Consider the following 27,081-nt stretch of genomic DNA (forward strand, 5'->3'; position numbering starts at 1 on the left):
TCTCTCACCGTGCACAAAACTCAACTCAAAGTGATCAAGGACCTAAGAATTACCAGAGACCTTGCACCTAATAGAAGAAAAAGTAGGCCCAAATCTCCATTATGTGGGATTAGGCCCCAACTTTCTTAATAAGACACCCATAGCGCAAGAATTAAAACCAAGAATCAATAAATGGGATGGATTCCAACTAAAAAGCTTCTTCTCAGCAAAAAAAAAAAAAAAATCAGTGAGGTGAATAGGGATCCTGCAGCTTGGGAGCAAGTTTTTACCACCTGCACATCAGATAGAGCACTAACTCTAGGGTATATAAAGAACTCAAAAAGCTAGGCACCGAAAAAATAAATAACCCCATCAATAAATGGGCCAAGGACCTGAACAGACACTTCTCAGAAGATGATATACAATCAACAAATATATGAAAAAATGTTCAACATCTGTAGCAATTAGAGAAAGGCAAATCAAAACATCTCACTCCAGTCACAATGGCAGCTGTTATGAAGACAAACAACAATAAGTGTTGGCAAGGATGTGGGGAGAAAGGTACACTCATACATTGCTGGTGGGACTGCAAATTGATGCAGCCAATCTGGAAAGCAGCATGGAGATTCCTTGAAAAACTGGGAGTAGAACCACCATTTGACCCAGCTATCTCTCTCCTCGGCCTATACCCAAAGGACTTAAAAACAGCACACTACAGAGAGTCAGCCATATCAATGTGTATAGCAGCACAATTCATAATAGCTAAATTGTGGAACCAACCCAGATGCTCTTCAGTAGATGAACGGATAGGGAAACTTTGGTATATATACACAATGGAACAATTACTTAGCATTAAAAGAGAATAAAATCATGGCATTTGCAGGTAAATGGATGGAGTTGGAGAATATAATGATAAGTGAAGTAAGCCAATCCCCAAAAAACAAAGGCTGAATGTTTTCTTTGAGGATGCTGGCTCATAATGGCAATGTCGGGAGCATGGTAGGAATGGAGGAACTTTAGATAGGGCAAAGGTGAGGGAGGGAGCAAGAGGGTAAGAATGATGGTGGAATGAGTTATACATCATTACCCTAAGCACATTTATGAAGACACGAATGGTGTGAAAATACTTTGTGTACAACCAGTGATTTGAAAAATTGTGCTCTATATGTGTAATATGAAATGAATTGCATTCTGCCATCATTTATAACAAATTAGAATAAATAAATAACTTAATAAAGAAAAAAAAGAATTTTCATCCTGATAAATAGTGTGGGAATGGGGATGGGAAACAGATATATTTATGAGCAAAAGGTCTTTTGACATCCCTGAAATATGACCTGAGTACTGCTAGGAGCCTGAAGTTGCAAGTAGTTACCTTTGTTCTTGGTGTATCTGTCTGGATATCAGTTTGATTTTTTTTTTAATTTAAAATGTATTAATCTCCCCCACCAAAAAAAAAAAAATGCCTCTTCTGGATGTGTATTTCACAATCTAATATGATGTTGTCTGATGGATTTAATTTACAGGCTAGTGATCCAAGTTGAAAAAAAATGGGGGATGGCTAATACTCACAGATGCCTTTATGAACGTTTAGGAAAACCAGAGATGATTTGCCTTCAGTTAAGGAAGAGTGAAAATTACTACAAAACACACATACAAAAATTAATTATATTCTTCTTCCTTCTCCAACTTTTTTTCTATCAACTTATTGGAGTTAAAAACCAGAGCTCAAGAAAAAGAGAACAATAAACTGATGAAGTGTTCTGGGGTTGTCCAACCAGGCTCTTGGTAACAGAGAAAAGCTGATCAAAAGTCAAAGCTAGGACTGAGCTATAGCTCCATTGCTCAGTTGGTGAAGTGCTTGCCTTGCATGCACAAGGCCCTGGGTTCAATCCCCAGCACCACAAATAACAACAACAACAATAATAATATAATAGCTTCCCTATTTGATTAGAAGTGAAAACAGGTTGCTGAGTGTGGTGGTGCACGCCTGTAACCCCAGCGGCTCAGGAGGCTGAAGGATCGTGAATTCAAAGCCAGCCTCAGCAACTTGGCCAGACACTTAGCAACTCAGGGAGACCCTGTCTCTAAATAAAATACAAAAAAGGGCTGGGGATGTGATGTGGCTCAGTGGCTAAGCGCCCCTGGGTTCAATCCCTGATACAAAAAAAAAAAAAAAAGTAGGTAGAAAAATGAGAGAAGTGGGTCTCGGGCAAACAGGTTGTAAGGAAGCAGTCTAGGGATGATCATTCTAGCATCATTCCTTTCCCAAGGGACAGGCAGCCTCACTTCTCTGGGCCCTGCTGTAGGTGGAGGCAGGCCCAAGGTTGGGGATCAGTTCAGGCACTCATGGCCGGGCAACAGGCAAGTTCTGGCGGAAAGTTGGCAGCCACCGCCCGCTTGCTCGCCTTTCAGGACTCTCCACCCTTCTCTGGGTGATACGGTGGGGGTGGGGGGGTGGGGGAACTGGCCTTGTGTTTTGGAACAGCTGCAGCCGGCGCTGGGCCCGTCTGGAATGCGGGAACAGGCTGCGCACCAGGACTTTTATGGAAACTTGCTGCTGGGGACGGCGGCGGCGGCGGTGGCGGCAGCCAGAGGGCTCCCAGCGACTGGAGCAGCAGTGGCTGCGGTCAGAACTCCCAGACCCCTACCCACACCCAAGCGCCGGACGCGCACAATCTCTCCGCACTCAAAGAGGACCTAAGCTTGTCACCAGTTCCTGAAGGGTAAGAGGGTTTGGGGTAACGTGGAATGGGGGTGGTGAAGACCGAGGTGTCGGATCCCCTGGCGCTTGTGGAAGCAGCGGCAGCAAAGAGGCGCTCCGGACGCCCAGGCTCCTGGCCGGCTCCGCTGCAGCACTAGAGCGCACCGGGTTCCATCCAGCTGTAAGTAGGCTTCGGTTTCCGGCCAGAAGGCTGCGACCCTCGGGGCTGCGTCTTGTGGGCTCGGGTTGGCCTCGCCATCTCGGTGTTCCTGCCTCTGGCTTCTGATTGCGATTCCCTGCTCCCCTCCCTTGCTTCTTCTCTGCCTTGCCTTGTCGGTCGTGTTTTGGATGCTCTCCTGTACTACTGCAGGAAAAGAGTGGGTGCCTGTCTCCTTGCTTGTCCCTTTGGGGTCCGAGAGGGTAAAGTTCACTGCGATCCCCCGCCACGCGCCCCAGCGGTCTACGTCTCCACCAGCAGTGCCATTATTTAAGAATCATTCCTGATCGGCCCCTATGGAAGCTGGGAATGAAATATGTGATTTAACAGCCTATCGTCTCCAAAACTGTTTTTTTGTTGTTGGTGGTGGTGGGGGGGGATGGTGGGTTTTTTTTTTTTTTATTTTTTTTTTAAGTCTAACCGACGTGGGATGCTGGAGATCGAGCAAATAGAGCTCAAAGTTGAAGAGAAGAATGTAGTAACCTCTTGAGAAGTCCCTTGTCTATATATGCATTTGATAACGCCAACTGGTCTTTGTAAACTGGAAACGTTCTATAAATACTAAAGATTTATTATTATTGGCATTTGCAAGAAAAGTAATCAAATTGAGTGTTTAGTTGGTTATTGCAATGACTTCAAGATATTTATTTTATATTTATTAAAGGCTACAACGTGAACAAAGAGTTGGGAGAGAGAGATAACACGGTAAAAATAGCATTAGGATATGTCCTAACAAAATGTCTGTCCTTGAGAAAGAGGCAGGTGGAGAAAAGAAGTAAACCATAGAAAGAAGTTAGTTATCTGACCAAAGCGATGAGAACATCATTCATCAGCTAAATTTTGTTAATGAGTTCATATAATACGGGCCCACTGGTCTTCGAGTCATAACATAAGTATGTGGTGGATACTGTGATTAAATAATTTTGAGTATTTAAACCAACTTAGTCACACATTATTGAGTGGACCGCATAATTTGCACCCCTAAAATCCTTTTATGGGTTAAATTGTTGCCATAAGGAAACTTGAAACATAGATATCTGAAGTTCTTTTGAGTTTTAGAGTATTGCTAAGGGGAAAAAAAAATGTGTAATCAAATGAAGGAAAGGGTTTTTAGAGGAAGGAGTATTTTGTGTAAATGAACTTTGATTATTGATGTAACTGGTTTAAGCTTCTTCTTCCTCACAGCTATTAGCACCTATTTCTGAAGGTATTTTATATTTTGGTGATGCTTCCATGAATGATTTTTTGAAATAGTGTGAAGTTCTTTATTCTACCTGCCAACAACTCATTTAAAGAGCCCTAAGCAAAAACCACAACAAAATTATTTTAAATCCAGTTTTCCTTTATATGGTTACTGATGTAATCCAGTTTTAATTGGCAATTTTCACTTTCAAATCCATTTTCAATTAAAATAGTGAGTAGCAATTTTTCCTGCTCACTTTAAAATGAGAATCTGTGCTATTTTTGAAAATTTGACATGTAAGGCAGATCATTGTCAAAATGTATGTCATCTTGAGATGACTATATTTAGCACCAACAAAGGAATGCATTATCTAGGTTTTTGAACAGTATTTTTCCCCTAAAATTTCACTTGAAGTATTTAGGTTAAGGTTTTACTCATGAATAAAATGAAAACTAAATATGTATGTTTGGAAGAGAATTGGGGATTGAGATTGCTTACAACCAAAGTGGCATGGAATAATATACTTTGTTCATTAAAAAAATTAAACTGTTATTTTGAAAAGCCCTAGAATAAAAAAGAATTCAAATATACATGAGAGGGGCCTAGCATGTGCGAAGCACTAGGTTCGATTCTCAGCACCATACAAATACAATAAAGGTCCATCAACAACTAAAAAAAATTTTTTAATAAAAATAAACATGAGAGTTGTATATAGGAGATGGGCAGTTGTCTAAAAGTTTTTGCAAAAAGAGGTCTTTTAGCATATTTTATAATTTTGTACACCACACACAAAAAATCATACACACAAAAAAATCTTGGTAGTTTATAATTCAGAGGGAGAATGACTTACAAACATTTCTTAACAATTTCACGTATTTCTTTTCTTATTTATTCAATTTGTAGTTCATATCACCTGTGAAGTTTCTTTCATGGTCTCTCTTCTGATTTTCTAATTGCATAGTTACATATTACACATATTTGAAATTGTTATATTTTATTCTTTTACATAAATATTCAATGTTTAGTTTGACTTAATTTATGGTCCTGTACTTGTGTGTGTGTGTATGTGTGTGTATATGTATGACTTGTGCTGTGGATTGAACCCAGGGCTTGTGCATGCTAAGCAAATGCTCCAACACTTGTATATATTTTGTACATTCTAGGGTAGGCAGATTTCATATATATATATATATATATATATATATATACACACACACACACACACATACATACATACACACATATACATATATACATACATATACATATATATACACACACATATATTTTCTTAAGTTGTAGATGGTCACAATATCTTTATTTTTATGTGGTGCTGGGGATTGAACCCAGGGTCTCACACATGCAAGGCAGGTGCTCTACCACTGAGCTACAGCCCCAGCCCTAGGGTAAGCAGATTTTAACCCAGAAATTTACCTTAACTCGTAGTTATTACTTGTGTTATAAAGTTAATACAACTATATTATACTTATGGTTAAAATTTATGCATAACATGGGGCTGGGATTGTGGCTCGGCGGTAGAGTGCTCCCTTAACATGGGTGGGACCTGGGTTCAATTCTCAGCACCACATTAAAAAAAAAAAAGGCATTGTGTTGTGTTCATCTACAGAAAAAAAAAAAGATTCATTCTCTCTCTCTCTCCCCCTCTCTCTCTCTCTCTCTCTTTCTCCCCTAAAAAAATTATGCAGAACATAAAAAGGTGTTCGCATAATCTGACACTTCTGTTGTTAGTATTTTCTAGTCTTTTCTGCTTACAAAGGATTTTTTTCCGCTTGTATTGTCATATCTCAATGAAAGCATCTTGGAAAGCATCTGATGTATTAGCTTCCATCTAGTAAGTGCTCAACAGTTCAACAGATTCTTTATTCCTCCTTTTTTTTTCCCCCTCCAGAGTCTCTTCCTCTTTGTTCTCAAATTAGAAGACAAGTAAATTGGGTGGGACTCCATAGGTAGGTTTTGAGGTTAGTGAGATTTGCTTCTGCCTTCCTCTCTGTGCTCCTTTCCTATCCTTTCTTCCTCTTTGATTCTTTCTTTTTCTGATCAAATTGGGTCTCCCCTTTGTCCCTTTTCATTTTCCTCACTGTGTTCCATTCATTTAGATAATGGAACCACAAATTGAAAATCAAAAGAAACTTCTAAGCCATAGAAATGCCTAAATATTGGTACTTTTTACATTAAAATATGGATTTACATTCTGTCTTGAAAAACTGGAAAATCTGGGCAAAATTGGGGCAACATTTCTACATAGTAGCAACACTTTGGAACCAAGCAGTGGTTGCCCTAGACAGGGTATACATTCTCCATTTGACATAGTCTCCATGATCCCCTATTGTTTTACAACTAATCATACTCATTTATGTTACCTTCAGTTGCATTACATAGCATTTATATTACCTGGCCCTAGACACTTGAATATGCAGTTCCCTGATCTGGTATGTATTAGGGCAAGTCTGAAGGAAGGATGATATGATAGAAAGTCTGCTGGGCTTAGAACTGGGTGCTTGTACCTTACATGTTTTTGTGACTCCTAGAGCTTGCTATAAATAGAAGTTAAGTACTTATTTACCATTCTTCTGCCTCCTTACCCCACTGACTTGTTTGGAGACAGAGGTCTAGGTCTTCTAATTCCCAGCTATGTTTTTCAGTGAAAGATCATCTTCCACTTTGTAGAGAGGCTGAAGAGGCCCAGACTCCTCCAGCAGTTATCACGGCCATTTGCTTGGAAAGACAACTTCCTGAAGCCCCAGGTTACTGATTGTTTGTCTATGATATTTAGAATAACCCGCCCCCTTTTATCTTCTACTATTATTTAGTTAGCTATCATGAACCTTCCTTTTGTAGATGTCAATCATATCTTATTTGGGCTGTTTTAGATCCACAGTTTTTCTGTTATTTGTCATTCATCAAATATAAATTGAGCTTGTACTTGATATTGTGTGAAACACTAAGGATATTGAGAGGATTGAGCAATTCTTATCTTTCAGGGCTCATAGTATGGTGAATATACTTTGAAAAGTATCATATATAGTTTTATGAAAGCAAAATATTATATATAATTGTTAGAGAAGAATGTCAAAGCAGGTTGAAAGTAAGATTCTTGGTTTTCAGTGAGGAATTGTGTATTGGTAGGAAGGAAAATTCTCACTATTTCAATAGGTAAAATTAGATCTTATTTCATATTTTTAAGTTATGATGAAGTTTATGAAGGATTTTCCAATTTTTTTTAGTTGCTGATGGACCTTTATTTTATTTATTTATATGTGGTGCTGAGAATCGAACCCAGAGCCTCACACACGTCACGCAAGTGAGCTACCTCTGAGTCACAGCCCCACCCCCTATGATGGGTTTTGTAGCTTAATTTTTAAAGAATAAAGTTGCAACTTTGTTAAATAGATACAGTGAAGTTATATTTATGTTTCTTGCACAAGTAAAAAATGATAAAAAATTAGGATTGCATTTTATGAAGCTATAAACAATTTGTTGTTTATTCCAAAGACTGTAAGAATTAGGTTTTAACATTTACTTGAAGTACATAGTTCAGTGTTTGAATTAAACCTTTCTTAAAAGTTGAGATGAAGAATTTGCTTGAGTTCAATGCAATACAGATTTAATGTGCAAAAGAACTGAACAGACACTTCACAGAAGAAGAAATACGAATGGTCAACAAATATATGAAAAATGTTCAAAAATCACTAGCAATTATAGAAATGCAAATTAAAACTACACTGAGATTTTATCTCTTTCCAGTCAGAATGGCAATTATCAAGAAGACAGATAACAATGTTGGCGAGGATGTGGGGAGAAAGGTACATTCATACATTGCTGGTGGGACTAAAAATTGGTGAAACCACTGGGAAAAGCAGTATGCGGATTCCTCAAAAAACTTGAAACGGAACCATCATTTGACCCAGTTATCCCACTCCTCAGTTTATACCCAAAGAACTTAAAATCAGCATACTAAAGTGATGCAGCCATATCAATGTTCATAGCAGCTCAATTCACAATAGCTAATCTATGGATCCAACATAGGTGCCCTTTAACAGATAAATGGATAAAGAAAATATGAGATATATATATATATATATATGAATATTATTCAGCCTTAAATAAGAATGAAATTGGGCTGTGGTTGTGACTCAGCAGTAGAGCGCTCGCCTAGCACGTGCAAGGGCCTGGGTTCGATCCTCAGCACCACATAAAAATAAACAAATAAAGATATTGAGTCCAACTACAACTAAAAAATAAATTTAAAAAAAAGAAGAAGAATGAAATTATGGTATTTGCCAGTAAATGGATGGAACTGGAGGTTATTATGCTAAGTGAAATAAGCCAATCCCCAAAATTAAAGACTGAATGTTCTCTCTGATATGTGGATGGTGACTCAAAATAGGTGAGGAGAGGGGCATTGGAGGAGGTTCACCAGATTGGACAGGGGGGAGTAGGGGGAATGGTGGGGGGATGGGAAGGGGAAAGGCAGTAGAATGAATTGGACATAACTTTCCTATGTTCATATATGAATACACGACCAATGTAACTACATATCATGTACAATCACAAAAATGGGAAGTTATATTCCATGATATATAGTATGTCAAAATACGTTTTACTGCCAGGCGTGATGGTGCATGCCTGTAATCCCAGCTGCTCAGGGAGGCTGAGGCAGGAGGATCACGTGTTCAAAGCCAGCCTCAGCAAAACAAGGTACTAAGCAACTCAGTGAGACCTTGTCTTTAAATAAAATACTAAATAGGGCTGGAGATGTGGCTCAGTTCTTGAGTGCCCCTGAGTTCAATCCCCAGTGCCAAAAACAACAATAACAAAAATTCTATTGTCATGTATAACTAAAAAGAACAAATAAAAAATATATTTCAAATTTTTAAAAATGCAGATTTAAAACAGTCACTATCTTGACAATTCTATTCTCCTTGGAAAAGGAGATAATAATACAGTGAAACAGCTATTTTAAATAATAGAGAGCTATGATTTCAAATTCTTTTGATTCTTGCATTATTTGCTATTCTTGAAATATTTCAATTGCATATCTAAAAAGTGAAGGGAAATTAATAAAAATTATGAAAATTAGAAGTTAAACATAGATGTAAATAAATTCTATAACTGAATCATTGACATTCATATTTTAAGAAAAATTTGTTATGGGTGGCAGTGCTCAGTGGTAAAATATGTACTTAGTATGAATGTGGCCTTGGGTTCAATCCCCAGTAGCCTCCCAAAAATATGTTATACTTACTGTTACATTCTACTATTAGACTTATTCTCTCATGGCTTGACTTCATATCTTAATATCTTACCTGGAAATTATTTTATTCTAGAAACATTTTATCAAGCAATTAAGTCATTTTTAAAAACTTCTCAAAGCCTATTTTTCATAAGTACAATGAAAATTGATACCAACATTAATATTGCCATTGAGCATGTTATTTACATATGTGTAATGTTTCATGTACTTAAAATAGGTAATAATATTGAATGACAGAGTGACTAAGTTAGGAAACCTGGAATCTAGTTCCTTGTTCCACTACTCAGCAGCTTGTAACCTTGGATAAGTCGTTGAATATCTTTCTGCCTCTCATTTCTTTATATGGTAAATGAAGGGGTTGAATTGTTGAACTAGATGATTTGTAAGGTTCTTAGAAAATGAGTTCTAAAATTCCATGATTCTTAATCTATGCACAACCAGACCCAAAATTTAATTTTGCAAGGGAAGGTACTGGAAATTGAACCCAGGGGATCTTTACCACTGAGCTACATTCTGGGCCCATTTTTTATTTTGAGATAGGGTCTTGCTAAGTTGCTCAGGGCCTCACTAAATTGCTGAGGCTGGTCTTGAACTTGTGATCCTCCTGCCTCAATCTCCCAAGTCTCTGAGATGACAGGTGCAAGCCACCATGCCTGGCCTCAAATAAATTTTGGCAGGCAATAAAACCTGTTCAAAACAGTTCATTTTCTGACTTAAACATACTTTTAAATTTAATCTCAATGGTAACCCATTTGGCTCCAACTAGAAATCTTGTTTTTTAGAGGGTTTCTTTTCTTTTTTTTTTTTTTTATTGCTTTTGTGATACTAGAGATTGAATCCAGAGACACACTGGCACTAAGCTACACTCTCAGCGCCGCCTCCCCAATTTTTTCTAATTTCTTTAATTTTGAGAGAGGGTCTCACTAAATTGCTGAGGTTTTCTAATTTCTTTAATTTTGAGAGAGGGTTTCACTAAGTTGCCTCAGCCTCCCCAGTCACTGGGAGTACAGGTTACAGGTGTATAACTGAAGAACGAACCCAGAGGGGTTAAACCACTAAGCCACATCCCAAGCCCCTTCCTCCTCACCTTTTTTTTTTTTTTTTTGAGACAGGGTCTTGCTAAATTGCCGAAGCTGGTCTTGGAACTTGCATCCTTCTGTCTCAGCCTCCCAAGTCCCTGGGATTATAAGCATGCACCATGACACCCAGCTTGGGTTCATTCTTTTTTTTTTAGTTGCAGATGGATACAATACCTTTATTTTTTTTATGGGGTGCTGAGGATCGAATTCAGTGTTTCACAACGTGTGAAGTGAGCACTCTACCACTGATCTATAACCCCAGTCCTTGGGTTAATTCTTGGCAGTAGTTATCTCCTCACTTCTATCCCTTCAAATCAAATTGATCAAAGTTCTTTCTATAGTGTCCCCACTACAACGTAAGTTTCACAAAGGGACTTTGTCTTTTTGTTCACTTTCATATCCCTAGAGCCTAGGATAGTTGCCTGGCATATAGTAGGAGATTAATAAATTTGTTAATATGGGTCGCCATGTCCTTTCAATTCCACTCCTAAAATGTCTATTCTGACTTTTCATTCCTAATGCTACTATCATAATTCAGTTCCTTGCCTTCTCTTGCCAAGATCATTGTATTTGCTCTCCTCTTACTAGCCTTTCCCCATTTTACTCCATTCTCTGCGCTGCTAGAACAGTCTTTTATTTTTTACCCTCCTAGAATACATACAGATTAGGTCATGCTCCAGCTTAAAAAATCTTTGTTGCAGGCTGGTCTAGCATGTGTGAGGCACTGGGTTTGATTCTCATCACTGCATATAAATAAATGAATGAAATAAAGGTCAATCAACATCTTAAAAATATTTTAAAGAAATCTTTGTACCCATTGCCTATAGTATCAAGTCTAAAGTTTTTATTATTATGGCATTCAGCAATCTTTCTAGCCAGTGCCCAGCCTATATTTCACATTTAGCTATAATCATTGGACAATTCATAGCTCCACAAACTTGCAAATTCTCAGGCATTAGTAGTTTTGTTAATATTGGTTCTTCTGTTTATGTGCCTTACTTCCTTTTCTACTTTGTGAAATCCTACTTATTCTTTAACTCATGTCATCATCTCTTTGAAACCTTTTTAACTGAATCCATTCCTTAACCACACTGTACTCTTTTCCATGTTTCTATAGCTCTGCTATAATATTACTATTATAGCACCTAAGACTTTGTATTATAACAATCAGTTGTGGTCCTGTCTATTTTTCTCACCAAAGATACTTGATTTATAATAAGGGTTTATCTCTTATTCATTTTTATTCATAAGGGCATAATGTTTGGCACATGGTAGATTCTTCTAAGAAAGATACTGTCTTATAAATAAAGATCTAATCTGTCAAATTTGAAAAAAAATGCAACTCTTTTGATAAATCACATACAGCCTATATTAGTATTGCAATATTTCCTATAAACTCTGGTGAATATTTTACCTTCATTTAATATGAATATTTAATATGACAGACTAGCTTACTAAATCCATTTATCATCCCATCTTTTATCATCCTTAACTGTGACCAAACTCTTATTGATGAACCACATTCAACCTTACCCTTTAGTTAGTGTTTAATTATATTTCTGTCTTTCTTTCATGTGTGTGCAGACATTAATCTTATTATTATTATTTTTTTCTTTTTTGGCACTCAACTGCTAAGTCACATCCCCAGCCCTATTTTGTATTTTATTAGAGACAGGGTCTCACTGAGCTGCTTAGTGCCTCGATGTTGCTGAGGCTAGCTTTGAACTCTCGATTCTCCTGTCTTAGCTGCTGGGATTACAAAGGTATGCGCCACCATGACTGGCTTAATTTTATTCTTTTTTAAAATATTTTTTTAGTTGTAGATAGACAATATCTTTATTTATTTTTACGTGGTGCTGAGGAACGAACCCAGTGCCTCACGTGTGCAAGGCGGGCACTCTACCACTGAGCTACAGCCCTAGCCCTGAGCTACAGCCCCAGCCCAATTTTATTCTTTTTTTTTTCAATGTTTATAGCAGCAAAATTTATAATAGCTAATTTGTGAAACCAGGCTAGATGCTCTTCAATAGATGAGTGGACTAAGAAACTGTGGTATATATACACAATGGAATATTATTCAGCATAAAAAGAGAATAAAATTAGGACATTTGCAGATAGATGGGTGCAGATGGAGAATATTATGCTAAATGAAGTAAGCCAATTTCCCAAAAAAGCAAAAGTCAGATGTTTTTTTCTTATATTAGAATGCTGATCCACAAAGGGGATGGGGGAGAGCATGGGAGGAATAGCAGAACTTTAGATAAGGCAAAGGGGATACATGGAAAGGGAAGGGGCATGGGGGTAAGAAAGATGGTGAAATGAGATGGGCATCATTACCCTAAGGACATGTATAAAGACACAAATGGTGTGACACTACTTTATGTACAACCAGAGCCAGGGAAAATTGTACTCTATGTGTACTAGGAACTGAAATACATTCTGCTGTGATATATAACAAAGAAGAATGAATAAATAATTTTTAAAAATTTCCTAGGAAGGGCTGGGGATGTGGCTCAAGTGGTAGCGCGCTCGCCTGGCATGCGTACGGCCCGGGTTCGATCCTCAGCACCACATACATACAAAGATGTTGTGTCCGCCAAGAACTTAGAGGTGAAAAATTTGCCACATAGGTGCATGTCTGTGGTTTGGATACTCAATACAGCCAAATATCAATATGTGTGTGTGTTGCTTCTTTTTGAAGTTTAAAAACCATTTTTGTCTTTCTAGAGGACCCGGTGTTCTCTCGAGGACCTCAAGGCACCAGAGATAGAGGGAGGCACAGGATGCTCAGAATCACCTAGGCCTTTTTCCCAATTTTATTCTTGATGACAATTCATCTAGTCTGCCTGAGCTTTCATTTAGAAAGTGCAGGTGGGACTGAATTGTTATGTTGCTGCTGCCCCTTTAAGGTGGCCAAGAACATTGCATGTGCCTACTCAGAAGAAAAACTATTTAACACTAGCTTCAAAAAAAACCTATGAGATTTCAGATATAAAATCTTTTGGCTTCTTATACTGAGTTTAAGAAATTGTTAAACTGATTTTCACTTTGCATTCTAAAATACTGTGAGTAAATGTATAGTGTAACCACTTCCTTTCTAGCATGACAAACTTGATCTGATAGGATGTTCTTGTCTGTAATTCAGCAGATCTCAAATGTTCTTTTAGAACTCTTGGGAGTTCACCTGAGTGTGGTGGGGCATGCTTGTAATCCCAGCTACTCAATGACTTGGGAGGCTAAAACAGGAAGACCACAAGTTCAAAGCCAGCCTCAGCAATTTACCAAGACCCTGAGCTGGGGCTATGGCTCAATGGTAGAGCATTTGCCTAACACACTGAGGCCCTGGATTCAATTCCTAGTACCTCCAAAAATAAATAAAATAATAATGATGATGATGATGATGATGTCATTACTTATCAAAGCCTTAAGCAGCTTAGTGAGACCTTGTCTCAAACCAAAAACATAAAAAGGGCTGAGGATGTAGTTCAGTAGTAAAAGTTTCTGAGTTCAATCTTCAGAACCAAACAAAACCCTGGGACCCTTTAAGAATCAATGAAGTCCTTCCTTCTCCAAATATATATCTGTATGATATTATGTTTTCTTTGTAGATTTAATTCAAAACAATATATTGCAATAGTTTGAATGTAGAAGCAGATAAAGCCAGAATTAAAGAGACTTATTAAAATGTAAAACAGTGCCACTCTCTCTGATTAATTTTTTTGGAAAATATAGTTATTTTTCATAAAATCTTTTCATGTTTATAACAATGAGGTTTGCTATTTTTATATTTTTAGGATAAAAGGTCTATTATTTTATTTTTATATAATAGCAATGAGCAATCCAAAAATAAAAATTTTAAATGATACTACTATTGTTATTTTAAAGTTTCTAATACATTACATATCTACAAAAATAATTCATATAAGTAAAATTTGTCTAGGATCCTCAGTAATAGGCCCACACCTTAGCCCTGCACCCCCAAAATTTGAAGCCCCCTCTTGTAATTCGTAGCTTTTCTTTCAGAAGGCACATTTTTTTTAACATCACACAGTTTATTTTTCTATGTGTTTATAAACTTTCACATTATCTAATTAAACATTTTATAAACTAAAAGTGTAATAAGTCTTATTATACTTTTGTAATTATATTTTATCTCATCTAGACTTTGACCTCTATGAGAACAGGTATTTTACCCTATTCATCATTATATTATGTAGTACTGTATCTAGAAGACAGAAAGATGGTCAAAATGTATCTTTTGTGGTATCTGGCATTAACAGGGGCACTCTCCACTGAGCTACATCCCCAACCTTTTTTATTTTTTGTCTAAGTTTCCCAGGCCTCAAACTTGCAATCCTTCTACCTCACCTTCCCAAGTAGCAGAAATTACAGGTGTGTGCCACAGTGGCTAGAAATAAATGTTTCTCAAATTAATATTTATCCATTTTAACTAATTTAATCTCTGCTCATTTATTATTTTTTTAATATTTGTTTTTCAGTTGTAGTTGGACACAATACCTTTTTTTTTACTTATTTATTTATTTTATGTGTGCTGAGGATCCAACCCATGGCCTCACACTTGTTAGGCGAGTGCTCTACCACTGAGCCACAACCCCAGCCCTCATTTATTCTTAATTCTATCATACTTACCTGCTTTAGATTGATGAAATAATAGGCAAACTAACTAGTGTATGTGACATATAGGAGTTCAATTGTTAGTTTTCCAACCTTTTCTTTTATACAGTGTAGACAGCAACTCTAGGCTTTTTTTTTTTTTTTTTTTTTTTGTACCAGGGATTGAATCCCAGAACACTTTACCACTGAGCCACATCCCTGACTCTTTTTTTGTATTTTATTTAGAGACAGTGTCTTGCTGAGCTGCTTAAAGCCTCACCAAGTTGCTGAGGATGCCTTTGAACTTGCATTCCTTCTAATCTTTTTAAAAATGTATTTTAGATCCTTACATTTTACTTATATGTGTAAGTTTTCACTACTTTATTAATGACTTCATCAGATAATAACTTGTCATCTGGGTAAGTACTGAGCGGGTATGGGGATTTCACCTAGCTGCAATTTACTACTGAGCTACATCCCCAACCCTTTTTAAAATTTTTTAGACAGAGTCTCACTAAGGGTCTTGCTAAGTTACTGAGGCATACCTATAACTTCACCTCCTGTGTCAGTCTCCTGAGCTGCTGGAATTACAGGCAAATGCCACTGCACCTGGCTTCAACTTTAAGTAAATGGTTACACTAAAGTCATTTCAAGAGAAAATGGAAGGCACTGGTGGGGACATAATTCTGAATGGATAGGAGGATGTACCTCATATTATAGCCTAGGATGTGGTAGGAACAGCTGGAATATAAAGTATGATTTAAGGCATCTTTAAAGATATATTGCGCTGAAATAAGTATTGCATAAAACAAATGAAACATTTTGTATTGCTTAAGACAGTGGAGAAAGCTGATTATTGTTGAAGCTTGGTGATGGATATATGGGTGTTTATTAGAGTAGTCTCTTTAATTTTGCATGTCTGAAAATTTCCATAATAAAAAGGTAAAGAAAGTAGATTTGGCTGATACATCTAAGATGTTGAATATTATAATTTTTTAAAATGTATATACTAGGACTGGGGATTTAGCTCAGTGGTAGAGGCTTGTCTAGCCAGACAAAGGGTTCAATTCCCAGCACCAAAAAATATATATATATACACACACACACACACACACACACACACGAGATAAACCTAAAAACCTAAGTACAGATAGAAGTCTTTTAGATACTAAAGAGAGAGTTGGAGAAAATTCATGACAATGATTGAAACTGCATATGCCATTTATTTTGATTTTTTTTCATAATATACATTTTACCAATATAATTATGATCATTTACATTGTTTTTTGTTTTTTTTTGGAGAGGGGATGCTGGAGATTGAACTCAAAGGACTCAACCCCTGAGCCACAACCCCAGCCCTATTTTGTATTTTATTTAGAGACAGGGTCTCCCTGAATTGCTTAGTGCATCGATTTTTCTGAGGCTGGCTTGGAACTCAATATTCTCCTGCCTCAGCAGCCTCAGGCACTGGGATTCCAGGCTTGTGTCACCACACCGAGCAACATTTTTGACATCTATTATGTTCAAGGTACAGTCCCTAGTTGACTGATCTAAGAGAGGGAGACACTTTTGGGAGAGTTCTGAATGATAGTGTCTGTCTAGAAGAGAAAGCATTATGAAGTGATATGTAGAAAGACTAGTAGGGGACAGAAAGCCAGGGGAAAAAGATGAACTGTGCTCACAAGTGATGTGATTATCTGTGTATGTAGAAAATCTGATGGAATCTTAAAAAAAAACAAACAGAAATAAGTGAACTACTTTAGTAGGGTTTCAGTATATAATATCACAATACAAAAATTGTAGTTCTATATATTAGCAACAATCAATCACCATTGAAATTTTTCAAAAAGCATTTATTGTAGTGCAGTGGTTTGAATGTGGTTTGTCAACCCAATGTTCTTGTGTTAGAGGCTTGGTCCTCAGTGATGTGGTAGAGGTGATGTATTTGGGCCAATTGGGAGGTCCTTAGGTCACTGGGAGTATGCCCTAAAAAAAAAGATTAGTAGTTCTCATGGGACCCTGAGTTATTTTTGGCAGAGTAGGTTATTTAAAAGCCTAAACCTGATCCTTGAATTGCTCACTGGCTTCCTGTCTTGTGATGTTATCTCTCACTCTTACACGTGCTTCTGCCATGATACCATCTACTATTAGGACCTCACCAGAGACAGAACCAGTGGGGCCACCAGATCTTGGACTTTCAGCCTCCACAACTATAAGCTAAATAAGTTCCTTTTTTTATACCCAGCTTCAGGTATTTTGTCACAGTGATTAAAAATGGACTAATACAAGTAGCATCGACCAATATTAGTTTATGGAGAAATTTGGCAGAAAGATATGGAAGACCTGCATATTGAAAAGTACAAATCTGTCTACAGATTCAATGCAATCTCAATAAAAATCCTAGCAGTTATTTTTTTTCTCTGCTGTGCAACACACTTCAGTTCCAGCAGCCTAATGACACAGAGGCCAGGCAATGGTTCGGGGTCACAGTTAGCTCTAGCATAGGACACTATAAGAGGCCCAGGGGGATGGGCCTCCTAGCAAGATATTTTGTGGACATTGAGCAACTGATTCTATAGTTTATGTAGAGAGGGGAAAGATCCAAAATAATCAACACAATTTTTTGTGTGTGTGTGTGTGTGTGTGTGTTACTGGGATTGAACCCAAGGACACTTTGCCACTAAGCCACATGCTCTGTCCTTTTTTAGATTTTTTTTCTTTTTGAGACAGGGTCTCACTAATTTGCTGAGGTTGGCCTTGAACTTGCAATCCTCCTGCCTTCACCTCCCAAATCCTTCAGATTATAGGCATGTATGACAGCATCCAGCTCTAACATAGTCTTTAAGGAGAACAACAAAGCTATAGGACTGATATCACTGGACTTAAAGATATACAGTAGTCTCTTCTTATCTGCAAGGGATATGCTCCAAGACCCCAGCAGATCTCTGAGACCACAGATAGTACTGAACCTTATACACAGTATGGTTTTTCCTTTACATATATATCTGTGATATAGCTTAATTTATGTTAGACACTATAAGAGGCTAACAATGATAACAAATAATAAACTGAATGATGATAATAATATACTATAAAAAAAGTTATGTGAATTGGGTCTCTTTCAAATTCGCTTATTGTTCTCTATTTCCCTTCTTGTGATGATGTGAGATATGATGCCTACATGGTGAGATGAAATGAGGTGAATAATGTAGGCATTGTGATGCAGCATTGAGCTACTACACAAGGGTTACTTGAACACAAGCACTGAGATACTGCAATAGTCGATGTGATAATCCAGACAGCTACTGAGTGACTAACAAATGATAGTGTAATGTATATATACTGTGGATATGCTGGACAAAAGAATGATTCATATCTTGAGCAGAATGCAGTAGGACAGCACAAGATTTCATCATGCTACTCAGAATGACATATAATTTAAAACTTATAAGTTATTTATTTCTGGAATTTTCCATTTAATATGTTCAGATGATGGTTGACTATGGATAACTGAAACTGTGGAAGGTGAAACTGCAGGTAAGGGGGAAATGTTGAACTATAAAGCCACAGTAACCAAGACAGTATGGCATTGATGAAACAATATACAAATAGATCTTTGGACAGAATAAAATTTTCAGAAATAGACCCACATAAATATATTTGACTTATCTTTGACAAAGGAGAAAAATCAATACAGAGGAGAAAAGACTGTCTTTTCCATAAATGGTGCTGGAACAACTGGATATCCACATGCAAAAAAAAAAAGAATCTGGCCACAGACCTTATACCCTTCACAAAACTTAACTCAAAATAGATGTAAAACACAGAACTATAAAACCCCTAGAAGAAGGTGGGTATGATAGCACATATCTATAATCCCAACGGCTTGGGAGGCTGAGGCAGGAGGATTGCAAGTTCAAAGCCAGCCTCAGCAAAAGTGAGGTGCTAAGCAACTCAGTGAGACCCTGTCTCTAAATAAAACACAAAATAGGACTGGGGATGTGGCCCAGTGGCAAGTGCCCCTGAGTTCAATCCTTGGTACCAAAAAAAAAACAACCCTAGAAGATAATTACATAGGCAAGTCTAGATGACCTCCAGTTTGGTATTGTCTTTTTAGATATAATACCAAAGGTACAATCTGTGAAAGAAAGAACCAATAAGCTGGACTTCTGTAAAATTTAAAATTTCTACTATGTGAAGAATGAATCATCAGAGAGAAAGAGAGAAGTAGTAGCTTAATATTGCATCACAATGTATACATTATTCACCTCACTTCATCTCATCATGTAACTATTGTATAGACTGGGAGAAAATATTTGCAAAAGATATATCAGAGAAAAGACTGTTATCCAAAGTATACAAAGAACTCTTCAGACTCAACAATAAGAACACAGCCTAACTTTAAAAAAATCAGCCAAAAACCTTACGGAGACCCACTAAAGAAAATACACAAATTGCAAATAAGGATATGAAAAGATGCTTAACACACATGTCATCAGAAAGATGCCAACTAAAATGACAATGAGATACCATTCTGCACTATTAGAATGGTTGAAATCCAGAACACTTAGAACCTGAAGCATGAGAAAGGATGTAGGGCAACATGAATTTTCATTTTATTTATTATTGCCAAAATTTGGAAGCAACTAAAATGCTGTTCAGTAGAAAGATGGATAAATAAAATGGTACATCCAGACAAGAATATAGAGCACCTGCTTAACACATATAAGACATTGCATTTGATCCTCATAAAAATAAATAAATAAAATAAAGTTATTATGTCCATCTACAACTAAAAATAATTTAAAAAGAACTATCAAGTCGTTTCGTAGTGGAAACTTAAATGCATATTACTCAGTGATAGAAATCAATATGAGGGCTGGGGTTGTGGCTCAGCAGTAGAGTGCTCACCTTGCACATGTGAGACCCTGGGTTCGATCCTCAGCACCACATAAAAATAAATAAGTGAAATAAAGGTATTGTGTCCAACTACAACTAAAAAATAAATATTAAAAAAAAAGAAAGAAATCAATATGAGGGGAGAAGGATGTAGCTCAATGGTAGCGCACTTGCCTAGCACGTGTGAGGCTCTGAGTTAAATCACAGGGCTGCAAGGGAAAAAACGGTTTTGGAATGTGAGACACCATGGGTTTGACCTCCAGCACCACAACCTCTTCAACCACTCCAAAAAAGAAGAAAAAGAAAAAGCAGTAGCAGCATATGTCAAACTGTAAAATACAATAGTTTTAACTATATGACATTCTGGAAAAGGCAAAACTAAAGAGACTGTAAAAACAGCAGAGGTTGCTATGGGGAAGAGGGAGTATGTGTGGGTAGAGCACAGAGGATTATTAGAACAGTGAAACTATTTGGTATGCTACTATAAGGGTGGATACATGCCAAACCATAAGATATACACCAGGAGTGAGCCATAATGTAAACAGTAGACTCTGGTGTCAATACAGTTTAACAAATGGGAGATAGGGAGGCTGTCCATGTGTGGGGATAGGTATATTTGGGGAATATTTGTAATTTGCACTCAATTTTGCTATGAATCTAAGCTGCTCTAAAAAATAAAGCCTATCAAAAAATAAAATAGCCAGATATGGTGGTGAGCATCTGTAGTCCCACCTACTTAGAAAGCTGTGGCCAGTCACTTGAGCCTAGGAGTTTGAGACCAGCCTGGACATCATAGGGAGACCCTGTCTATAAATAAATAAATAAATAAATAAAATCTGCTGGGATTACAAGTGGGCACCATCACACCCAGCAGTTTTATGTCATATATATTAAATGTTGCTGGACACACATAAACCATGATTATTATGTTCATTTAAAGTAGAATATACAAAACAAGATAGAGAAACCATGTTGCCTTTTTTTTGTATCTCTAGTCCTAACATAGACCTAGCACCAAGCAGATTCAAGGAAAGCTTCCTGAACCTAGTATGCAGGCCTCTCTGTAATCCAGTTACTCTGAAGGCTGATGCAGGAGAATCACTTAAGCCCAGGAGTTTGAGATCAGCCTGGACAACATAGTAAGACCCCATCTCAAAAAAAAAAAAAAAAAGATAACAGAATTTTTAAAGCAAAATCCAAAGTCCAATTAAGAGTTAAACTTTACATAAAAAAAAGATAACAGAATTATTTTTAAAGCAAAATCCAAAGTCCAATTAAGAGATAAACTTTACATATAAAAACATAAATAGGTTGAAAGTAAAATAGAAAATTATGCACAATGCAAACTGTAAAGCTGAAAAAGTTGGTGTAGTTATTTTAATATCAGTTAAATTCAACACAAGGAAGAGGGAAATTTGATACTAACTAAAGGATCAATTCTAAAAGAAGATGTTGCAATCATAATGGGTACATGTTTCAAAGAACCTGAAATTACATGAAACAAAAATGGTGTAATTAAAAGGAATAATAAAAAAATTTTTATATTGAAGAATATATCTACATGACCAGTCATCTTAATCGATTTAATATTTATAGAATAATACACTAAATAATTATAGAATACAAATTTTTCAAGCGTGCTTGATATGTTCACCAAGCTATTTTAGGACATTAACTTTCTGGGATTTTTTTTAATACCATACACCTTGTATTTTACATACCATGATTCTTGAGAAAAGATGTTGAAGGTTATCACAACTCAGTACTAGCATACATTTTTTGAGGGGAAAATGATATGCTATTTCTACTTATAAAAATACATAACACATTAAAAATAAAATTATTAAAATTCTTGTACAATATTCAAATGTTTTACAGGTGCAAAAATATACAAAGCTGTATCAGCGCAAAACCAAACTGAGCAAACATGAATGATATTTCCCAAAAGGCTGAGGTAAGTCTCAAAAATTAAAAAATAAAAAGATGGAAAACAGCAAGAATATGATACATGATTTAAGTTTTAAACTTTAAAGCTTGAACTTCTGCCTTTTTTTCATTTTCATCTAATTTACTGAAATTAGTCTTGGTAACTTTTAAGCAAGAGATGTCAAATCTGATTTTTTTTTTTTTTTTCTGGTACTGGGGCTTGAACCCAGGGGTACTTACACACTGAACCATATCCCAGCCCCTTTCTTTCTTTCTTTCTTTTTTTTTTTTAATATTTTTTAGTTGTTTATAGACCTTTATTTTATTTACTTACTTATATGTGGTGCTGAGAATCGAACCCAGTGCCTCACACATGCAAGGCAAGCACTCTGCTGCTGAGCTACAACTCCAGCCCCCAGCCCTTTTTTTATATTTTATTTAGAGACAGGATCTCACTGAGTTGCTGAAGCTGGCTTTGAATCCATGATCCTCCTACCTCAGCCTCCTGAGCACCACCCCGCTGGGCCAAATCTGAATTTTTATTAATGGAATAGGATAATAAAATACAGGTTGCTTCTCATTTGGCTTCAGTATTTGATATTTATATTTTACTGACCTTCAGCTTATGTAGATCGGTACGCACAAATGGACTAAGGCAGTTTATATGGATAGAATTTACATTAATGAATATTTATATTAATAAAATGTATCTCATATTTTCTATAATTTCATTTTTATACTTAAGTTGTAGATAGTATCTAATCAGGTTATGATAATGCAAAGAAGGTTTTAAAACTCATTTCTATTTTCTGTTTCAATAAGTAGTTTTTATATTGCTTATTCTTATCTTTACCTAATTTCTTCCTATCTTTTGTTTTTTAAACTTTCTTCTCTTTATTTTCTTCTAACGAAGATTCTGCTTTCTTCATCTAAACCTGTCCCAAAATCCTATGTGCCAAAACTTGGCAAGGGTGATGTAAAGGATAAGTTTGAAGCCATGCAGAAAGCCAGGGAAGAAAGAAATCAAAGGAGATCTAGAGACGAAAAGCAAAGAAGAAAAGAACAATATATTAGAGAGAGAGAATGGAACAGGAGAAAGCAGGAGGTTACTTTATTTTATTTTATTTTATTCTATGCAAATATTAATTTTCATCTTTTAAATTTACATTTTACTTATTATTCATAGTTACATTTCATATTTATTATAATTAAAATACTTTAATATGTTTGTAAGCTAATTTAAACTTTACATAGACAGTAGTCTCTCCTTATCTTCAGGTTTGCTTTCCACTGTTTCAGTTATCTAAAGTCAACCAGCCTGAAAAATATTAAATGGAAAATTCCAGAAAAAATAATTCTTAATTTTTTAATAAATTTTATTAATTATATTGTTATAATTGTTCAACTTTATAATTACTGTCAATTTCTTACTATTCCTAACTTATAAATTAAACTTTATCATAGGTGTGTAAATACAGTAAAAACCACAGTATGTGTATATATATGGCACTCAGTACTATCTGCAGTTTCAGGAATCCATTGGGAGTCTTAAAAGATATCTCCTGCAGATGAGGGAGGACTACTATAATATGATTTAGTTCTAATTTAAACATGTTTATCTTAATTTATTTTACCATCTAGATTAAAGAGATGCTTGCTTCTGATGATGAGGAAGAGGTAACTTCTAAAGTAGAAAAGGCTTATGTCCCAAAGCTAACAGGTAAGAAACTTGAGGGGTAAATGGTAAAAGAAATTACAAAAGAAAGAAACATAACAAAGTATTAATTTTTTTAAAAAAATGTATTCTTAGGGACTGTTAAAGGTAAATTTGCTGAAATGGAGAAACAAAGACAAGAGGAACAAAGGAAGAGAATGGAGGAGGAACGAAAACGCAGAATTGAACAGGATATGTTAGAAAAGAGGAAAATACAGCGTGAATTAGCAAAAAGAGCTGAGCAGGTATACACTAAATATTAAGTTGGTATTTTCTTCTGAAACTACTGTATAAAGAAAGACTAATCAGTATGTTGCCTACTTAAAACATTTTAATATAATATAAGCCTAATAATAGCAGCTAACCTAAAATAATATCTTAAATAAAATACTGAATATCAGATGCCTAGAAGGATACAGGTAAAATGCCCTTTTCTTTTTCTTTCTTTTTCTTTTTTTTTTAGTACTAGAGATTTAATTCAGGGTCTCACATATTCCAAACAAGCACTACATCCCCAACCCTAGAATGTGCCATTTTAAGGTGAAACATTGAGATGATTTTTGTTGTATGATCTTATGATTCTTTCCATGTTCCTTACATAGTCCACATTTCTAATTTTTCTTGACACATTAGAGGATTTTACAAAGATGTAAGACAATTTCACACATAACCTGTTTACATCGGGTGCGCGCTCACACACACAGATACACACAAATGCTGGATTTTTTAATAGCAAAACATTTAAAAAAAATTAGGGCTGGAATTGTGGCTCAGCAGTGGAGTGCTCACCTAGCACGTGCGAGGCCCTGGGTTTGATTCTCAGCACCACATAAAAATAAATAAATAAAGATATTGTGTCCAACTACAACTAAAAAATAAATATTAAAAAAAATATTTTTTTTTAGTTGTCAATGGACCTTTATTTTAGTCATTTGTATGTGGTGCTGAGAATCAACCCAATGCCTCACACATGCTAGGAAAGCGCTCTGCCACTGATCCACAACTCTACCCACCAACAGCAAAAATTTTAAATGCTGGGTTTTAAATTTTTTTAGATGTTTTAATGGACCTTATTTATTTATTTATATGTGGTGCTGAGAATCGAACCCAGTACCTCATATATGCTAGGCAAGCACTCTACTACCACTGAGCCACAACCTCAGCCCCTAAATGCTGTTTTTTAAAAGCAATTATTTAAGTACCTTAAATCTATTTGAAATGCTTCCTTCTGTTTCTACTAACTTTCTCAAAAGTATATTGAAAGTAAAACATGCCAAACTTGCATATCAAACAAATTTATTTACTCTGATTTTGCAAATAACCACTTCTATGGCAAAAATAGCCACAGAATGACATATGTTAGGTAAGCTATGAAAAAGAATGGGAGCCAGATATGGTGGCCATGCCTGAAATCCCAGTGACTCAGGAGGCTGAGACAGAAGGATTGGGAGTTCAAAGCCAGCCTCAGCAAAAGCAGGGCACCAAGTAACTCAGTGAGACTCTGTCCCTAAATAAAATACAAAAGATGGCTGGAGATGTGGCCCAGTGGCCAAGTGCCCCCTGAGTTCAATCCCCAGTACAAAAAAAAAAAAAAAGGCAATTTACTATATTTTATTACTTTGTACCTCCTTTTCTGAAGAAAGAATGTTATATGCTTTACTACTGCCCCTTCTAGTAAATAAAAATTATCATTCATTTTATAATGAAATTTTATAAGGAAATAAAATTATAACATGAGAATTAATATAAATATATAGTATAGATATATAATAATATAAGCATATATAAATATATATCTTTAATTATATTAGCAGTATCATAAATTATAAAATAAAAGAATAAAAAATATAATAAATATATAATCCAAATATATGGTATTTGGCAGAAAGTAGAATGTATATGGGCTCTTCTTTTATATTATTTTACAGCACTGATTGTTTTATACTCTTTCTGGCTCACTTTCAACTTCAAGAATGGAATATTTAGACAGTAGTTTTTCAAAAACTGTTTTTTGAAAATACTTTCTTTGAAAACATTGCAAATACTTGCTACGTGGATAGGGTGTCAGAGTTTTTTTGTTTTGTTTTGTTTTGTTTTTGTGGTGCTGGGGATTGAACCCAGAGCCTTGTGCATCCAAGGCAAGCACTCTACCAAGTGAACTATATCCCCAGCCCAAGAGAATCTTGGTTAATAAAATTTTGACCTATTAAATTAAGGACATGTAGGTGGTACAAATTATTAATAGTAAAAATCTTGTAAATGTGTAAGTCTAATTTAAAAACCTAAGTACATTTCCACTCAAATCTGATATAATTTAATGTATCTTTCAATATAAGAAGTACAAGATTGTACAGATAATCAAAAAGAGTCTTAATGTTTGTTTACAAAGTCCACTTGTATAAATCCATATGCAAGAATGCTATAAAAGGAGCCTAGTGTGGTGGTGCACACCTATAATTTCAGCTACTTGGGGAGGCTGAGGCAAGAGGATTCTAAGTTGGAAGACAGGCTAGGCAATTTAGCAAAACCTTGTCTCAAAGTAAAATTTTAAAAAAGTGTTAGGAATATAACTAACAGGCAGAATGCTCCTGGGTTCAATCCCCAGTAACACCAGGATTGGGAGGAGAGATGCTATAAAAGGGATTCCAGAGTTTGGGAGATGGCTGAATGAGTGACAGCCAAGATAATTACCAGTTCTGAGATTCTAGGATATTATAAAGAATTAAAAATGAATGTGCCTTGTGTATTGTTAGAAATGAAGACTGACAGAATTTGAGGGAAATCTTGATTTGGGATTATCTGGTTATCTATAATGATACGTTGATGGATAAAATTAAAGTCTGTCGATTTAGAAAAAGAACAGTTTTGGTTGAAGTAGGGTATCTTCAAAAGAAAGGAGAGAAAAAAGGAAGGTGATTTGGGAAGAAAGGAGTTTGCTTTCAAAGCAAAATAAATAGGAAGCAGCTTTTTAATGGTGGCTTCTGAAAGTCAACACCATAATTGAACATCAGAAAATCTGTTCTCTGTGAATATACCAACAATTTATGGTAATTGTTTGAAATGCACAAATTAAAAGAAATCTCCAAATAATAACCTAAGAAAGATCTGGGAAGATTGTAGAATAGACCAAATTTGGGATTAAGAAATTTAGCATTTCTTGGGACTGGGGCTGTAGCTCTGTAGCAGAGTGCTTGCCTAGCATATGTGAGGCACTGGGTTCGATCCTTAGCACTACATAAAAATAAACAAATAAAATAAAGATATGTTGTCCACTTACAGCTACCAAAAGAAAAAAAAAAAGAAATTTAGCATTTCTCTTTCCTATAATCTCAATATTTGGCTTCTTACCATATCTTCTGAATCTTTTTTTTTTTTAATATTTATTTATTTTTTAGTTCTCAGCGGACACAACATCTTTGTTTATATGTGGTGCCGGGGATCGAACCCGGGCCGCACGCATGCCAGGCAAGCATGCTACAGCTTGAGCCACA

The 27,081-nt window shown here is 36.0% G+C and overlaps 1 protein-coding gene and 1 non-coding gene across 9 annotated transcripts in view; one reads left to right on the forward strand and one right to left on the reverse strand.

Annotated features, from left to right (window-relative positions):
* Nucleotides 1-2,500: 2,500 nt before the first annotated feature.
* The window catches only part of Nexn (nexilin F-actin binding protein), a 44,411-nt gene continuing 19,830 nt past the window's right edge, over nucleotides 2,501-27,081 (forward strand). For 2 of the 8 annotated variants that reach the window (XM_046443190.2, XM_046443192.2), the window contains exons 1-5: nucleotides 2,502-2,705; nucleotides 21,829-21,904; nucleotides 22,790-22,981; nucleotides 23,518-23,596; nucleotides 23,687-23,835. In XM_046443190.2, coding sequence (XP_046299146.1) covers nucleotides 21,878-21,904; nucleotides 22,790-22,981; nucleotides 23,518-23,596; nucleotides 23,687-23,835 — 447 coding nt within the window. In that variant the 5' untranslated portion in view covers nucleotides 2,502-2,705; nucleotides 21,829-21,877. Of the gene's footprint in view, nucleotides 2,706-2,806; nucleotides 2,865-6,746; nucleotides 6,849-21,828; nucleotides 21,905-22,789; nucleotides 22,982-23,517; nucleotides 23,597-23,686; nucleotides 23,836-27,081 lie in introns of those variants that run through there. The other 6 variants (XM_046443191.2, XM_058578946.1, XM_046443194.2 and 3 more) reach the window with 6 other exon arrangements.
* LOC124092014 (small nucleolar RNA SNORA42/SNORA80 family) lies at nucleotides 17,473-17,605 on the reverse strand. The gene has a single exon (XR_006851488.1). It is a non-coding gene; the product is annotated as a small nucleolar RNA SNORA42/SNORA80 family (small nucleolar RNA).

The sequence above is a fragment of the Marmota monax genome, unplaced genomic scaffold (assembly GCF_021218885.2).
Source record: "Marmota monax isolate L192 unplaced genomic scaffold, Marmota_monax_Labrador192_F-V1.1 WCK01_AAM20220418_F8-fsc00046, whole genome shotgun sequence".
In the NCBI taxonomy this organism is placed as follows: domain Eukaryota; kingdom Metazoa; phylum Chordata; class Mammalia; order Rodentia; family Sciuridae; genus Marmota; species Marmota monax.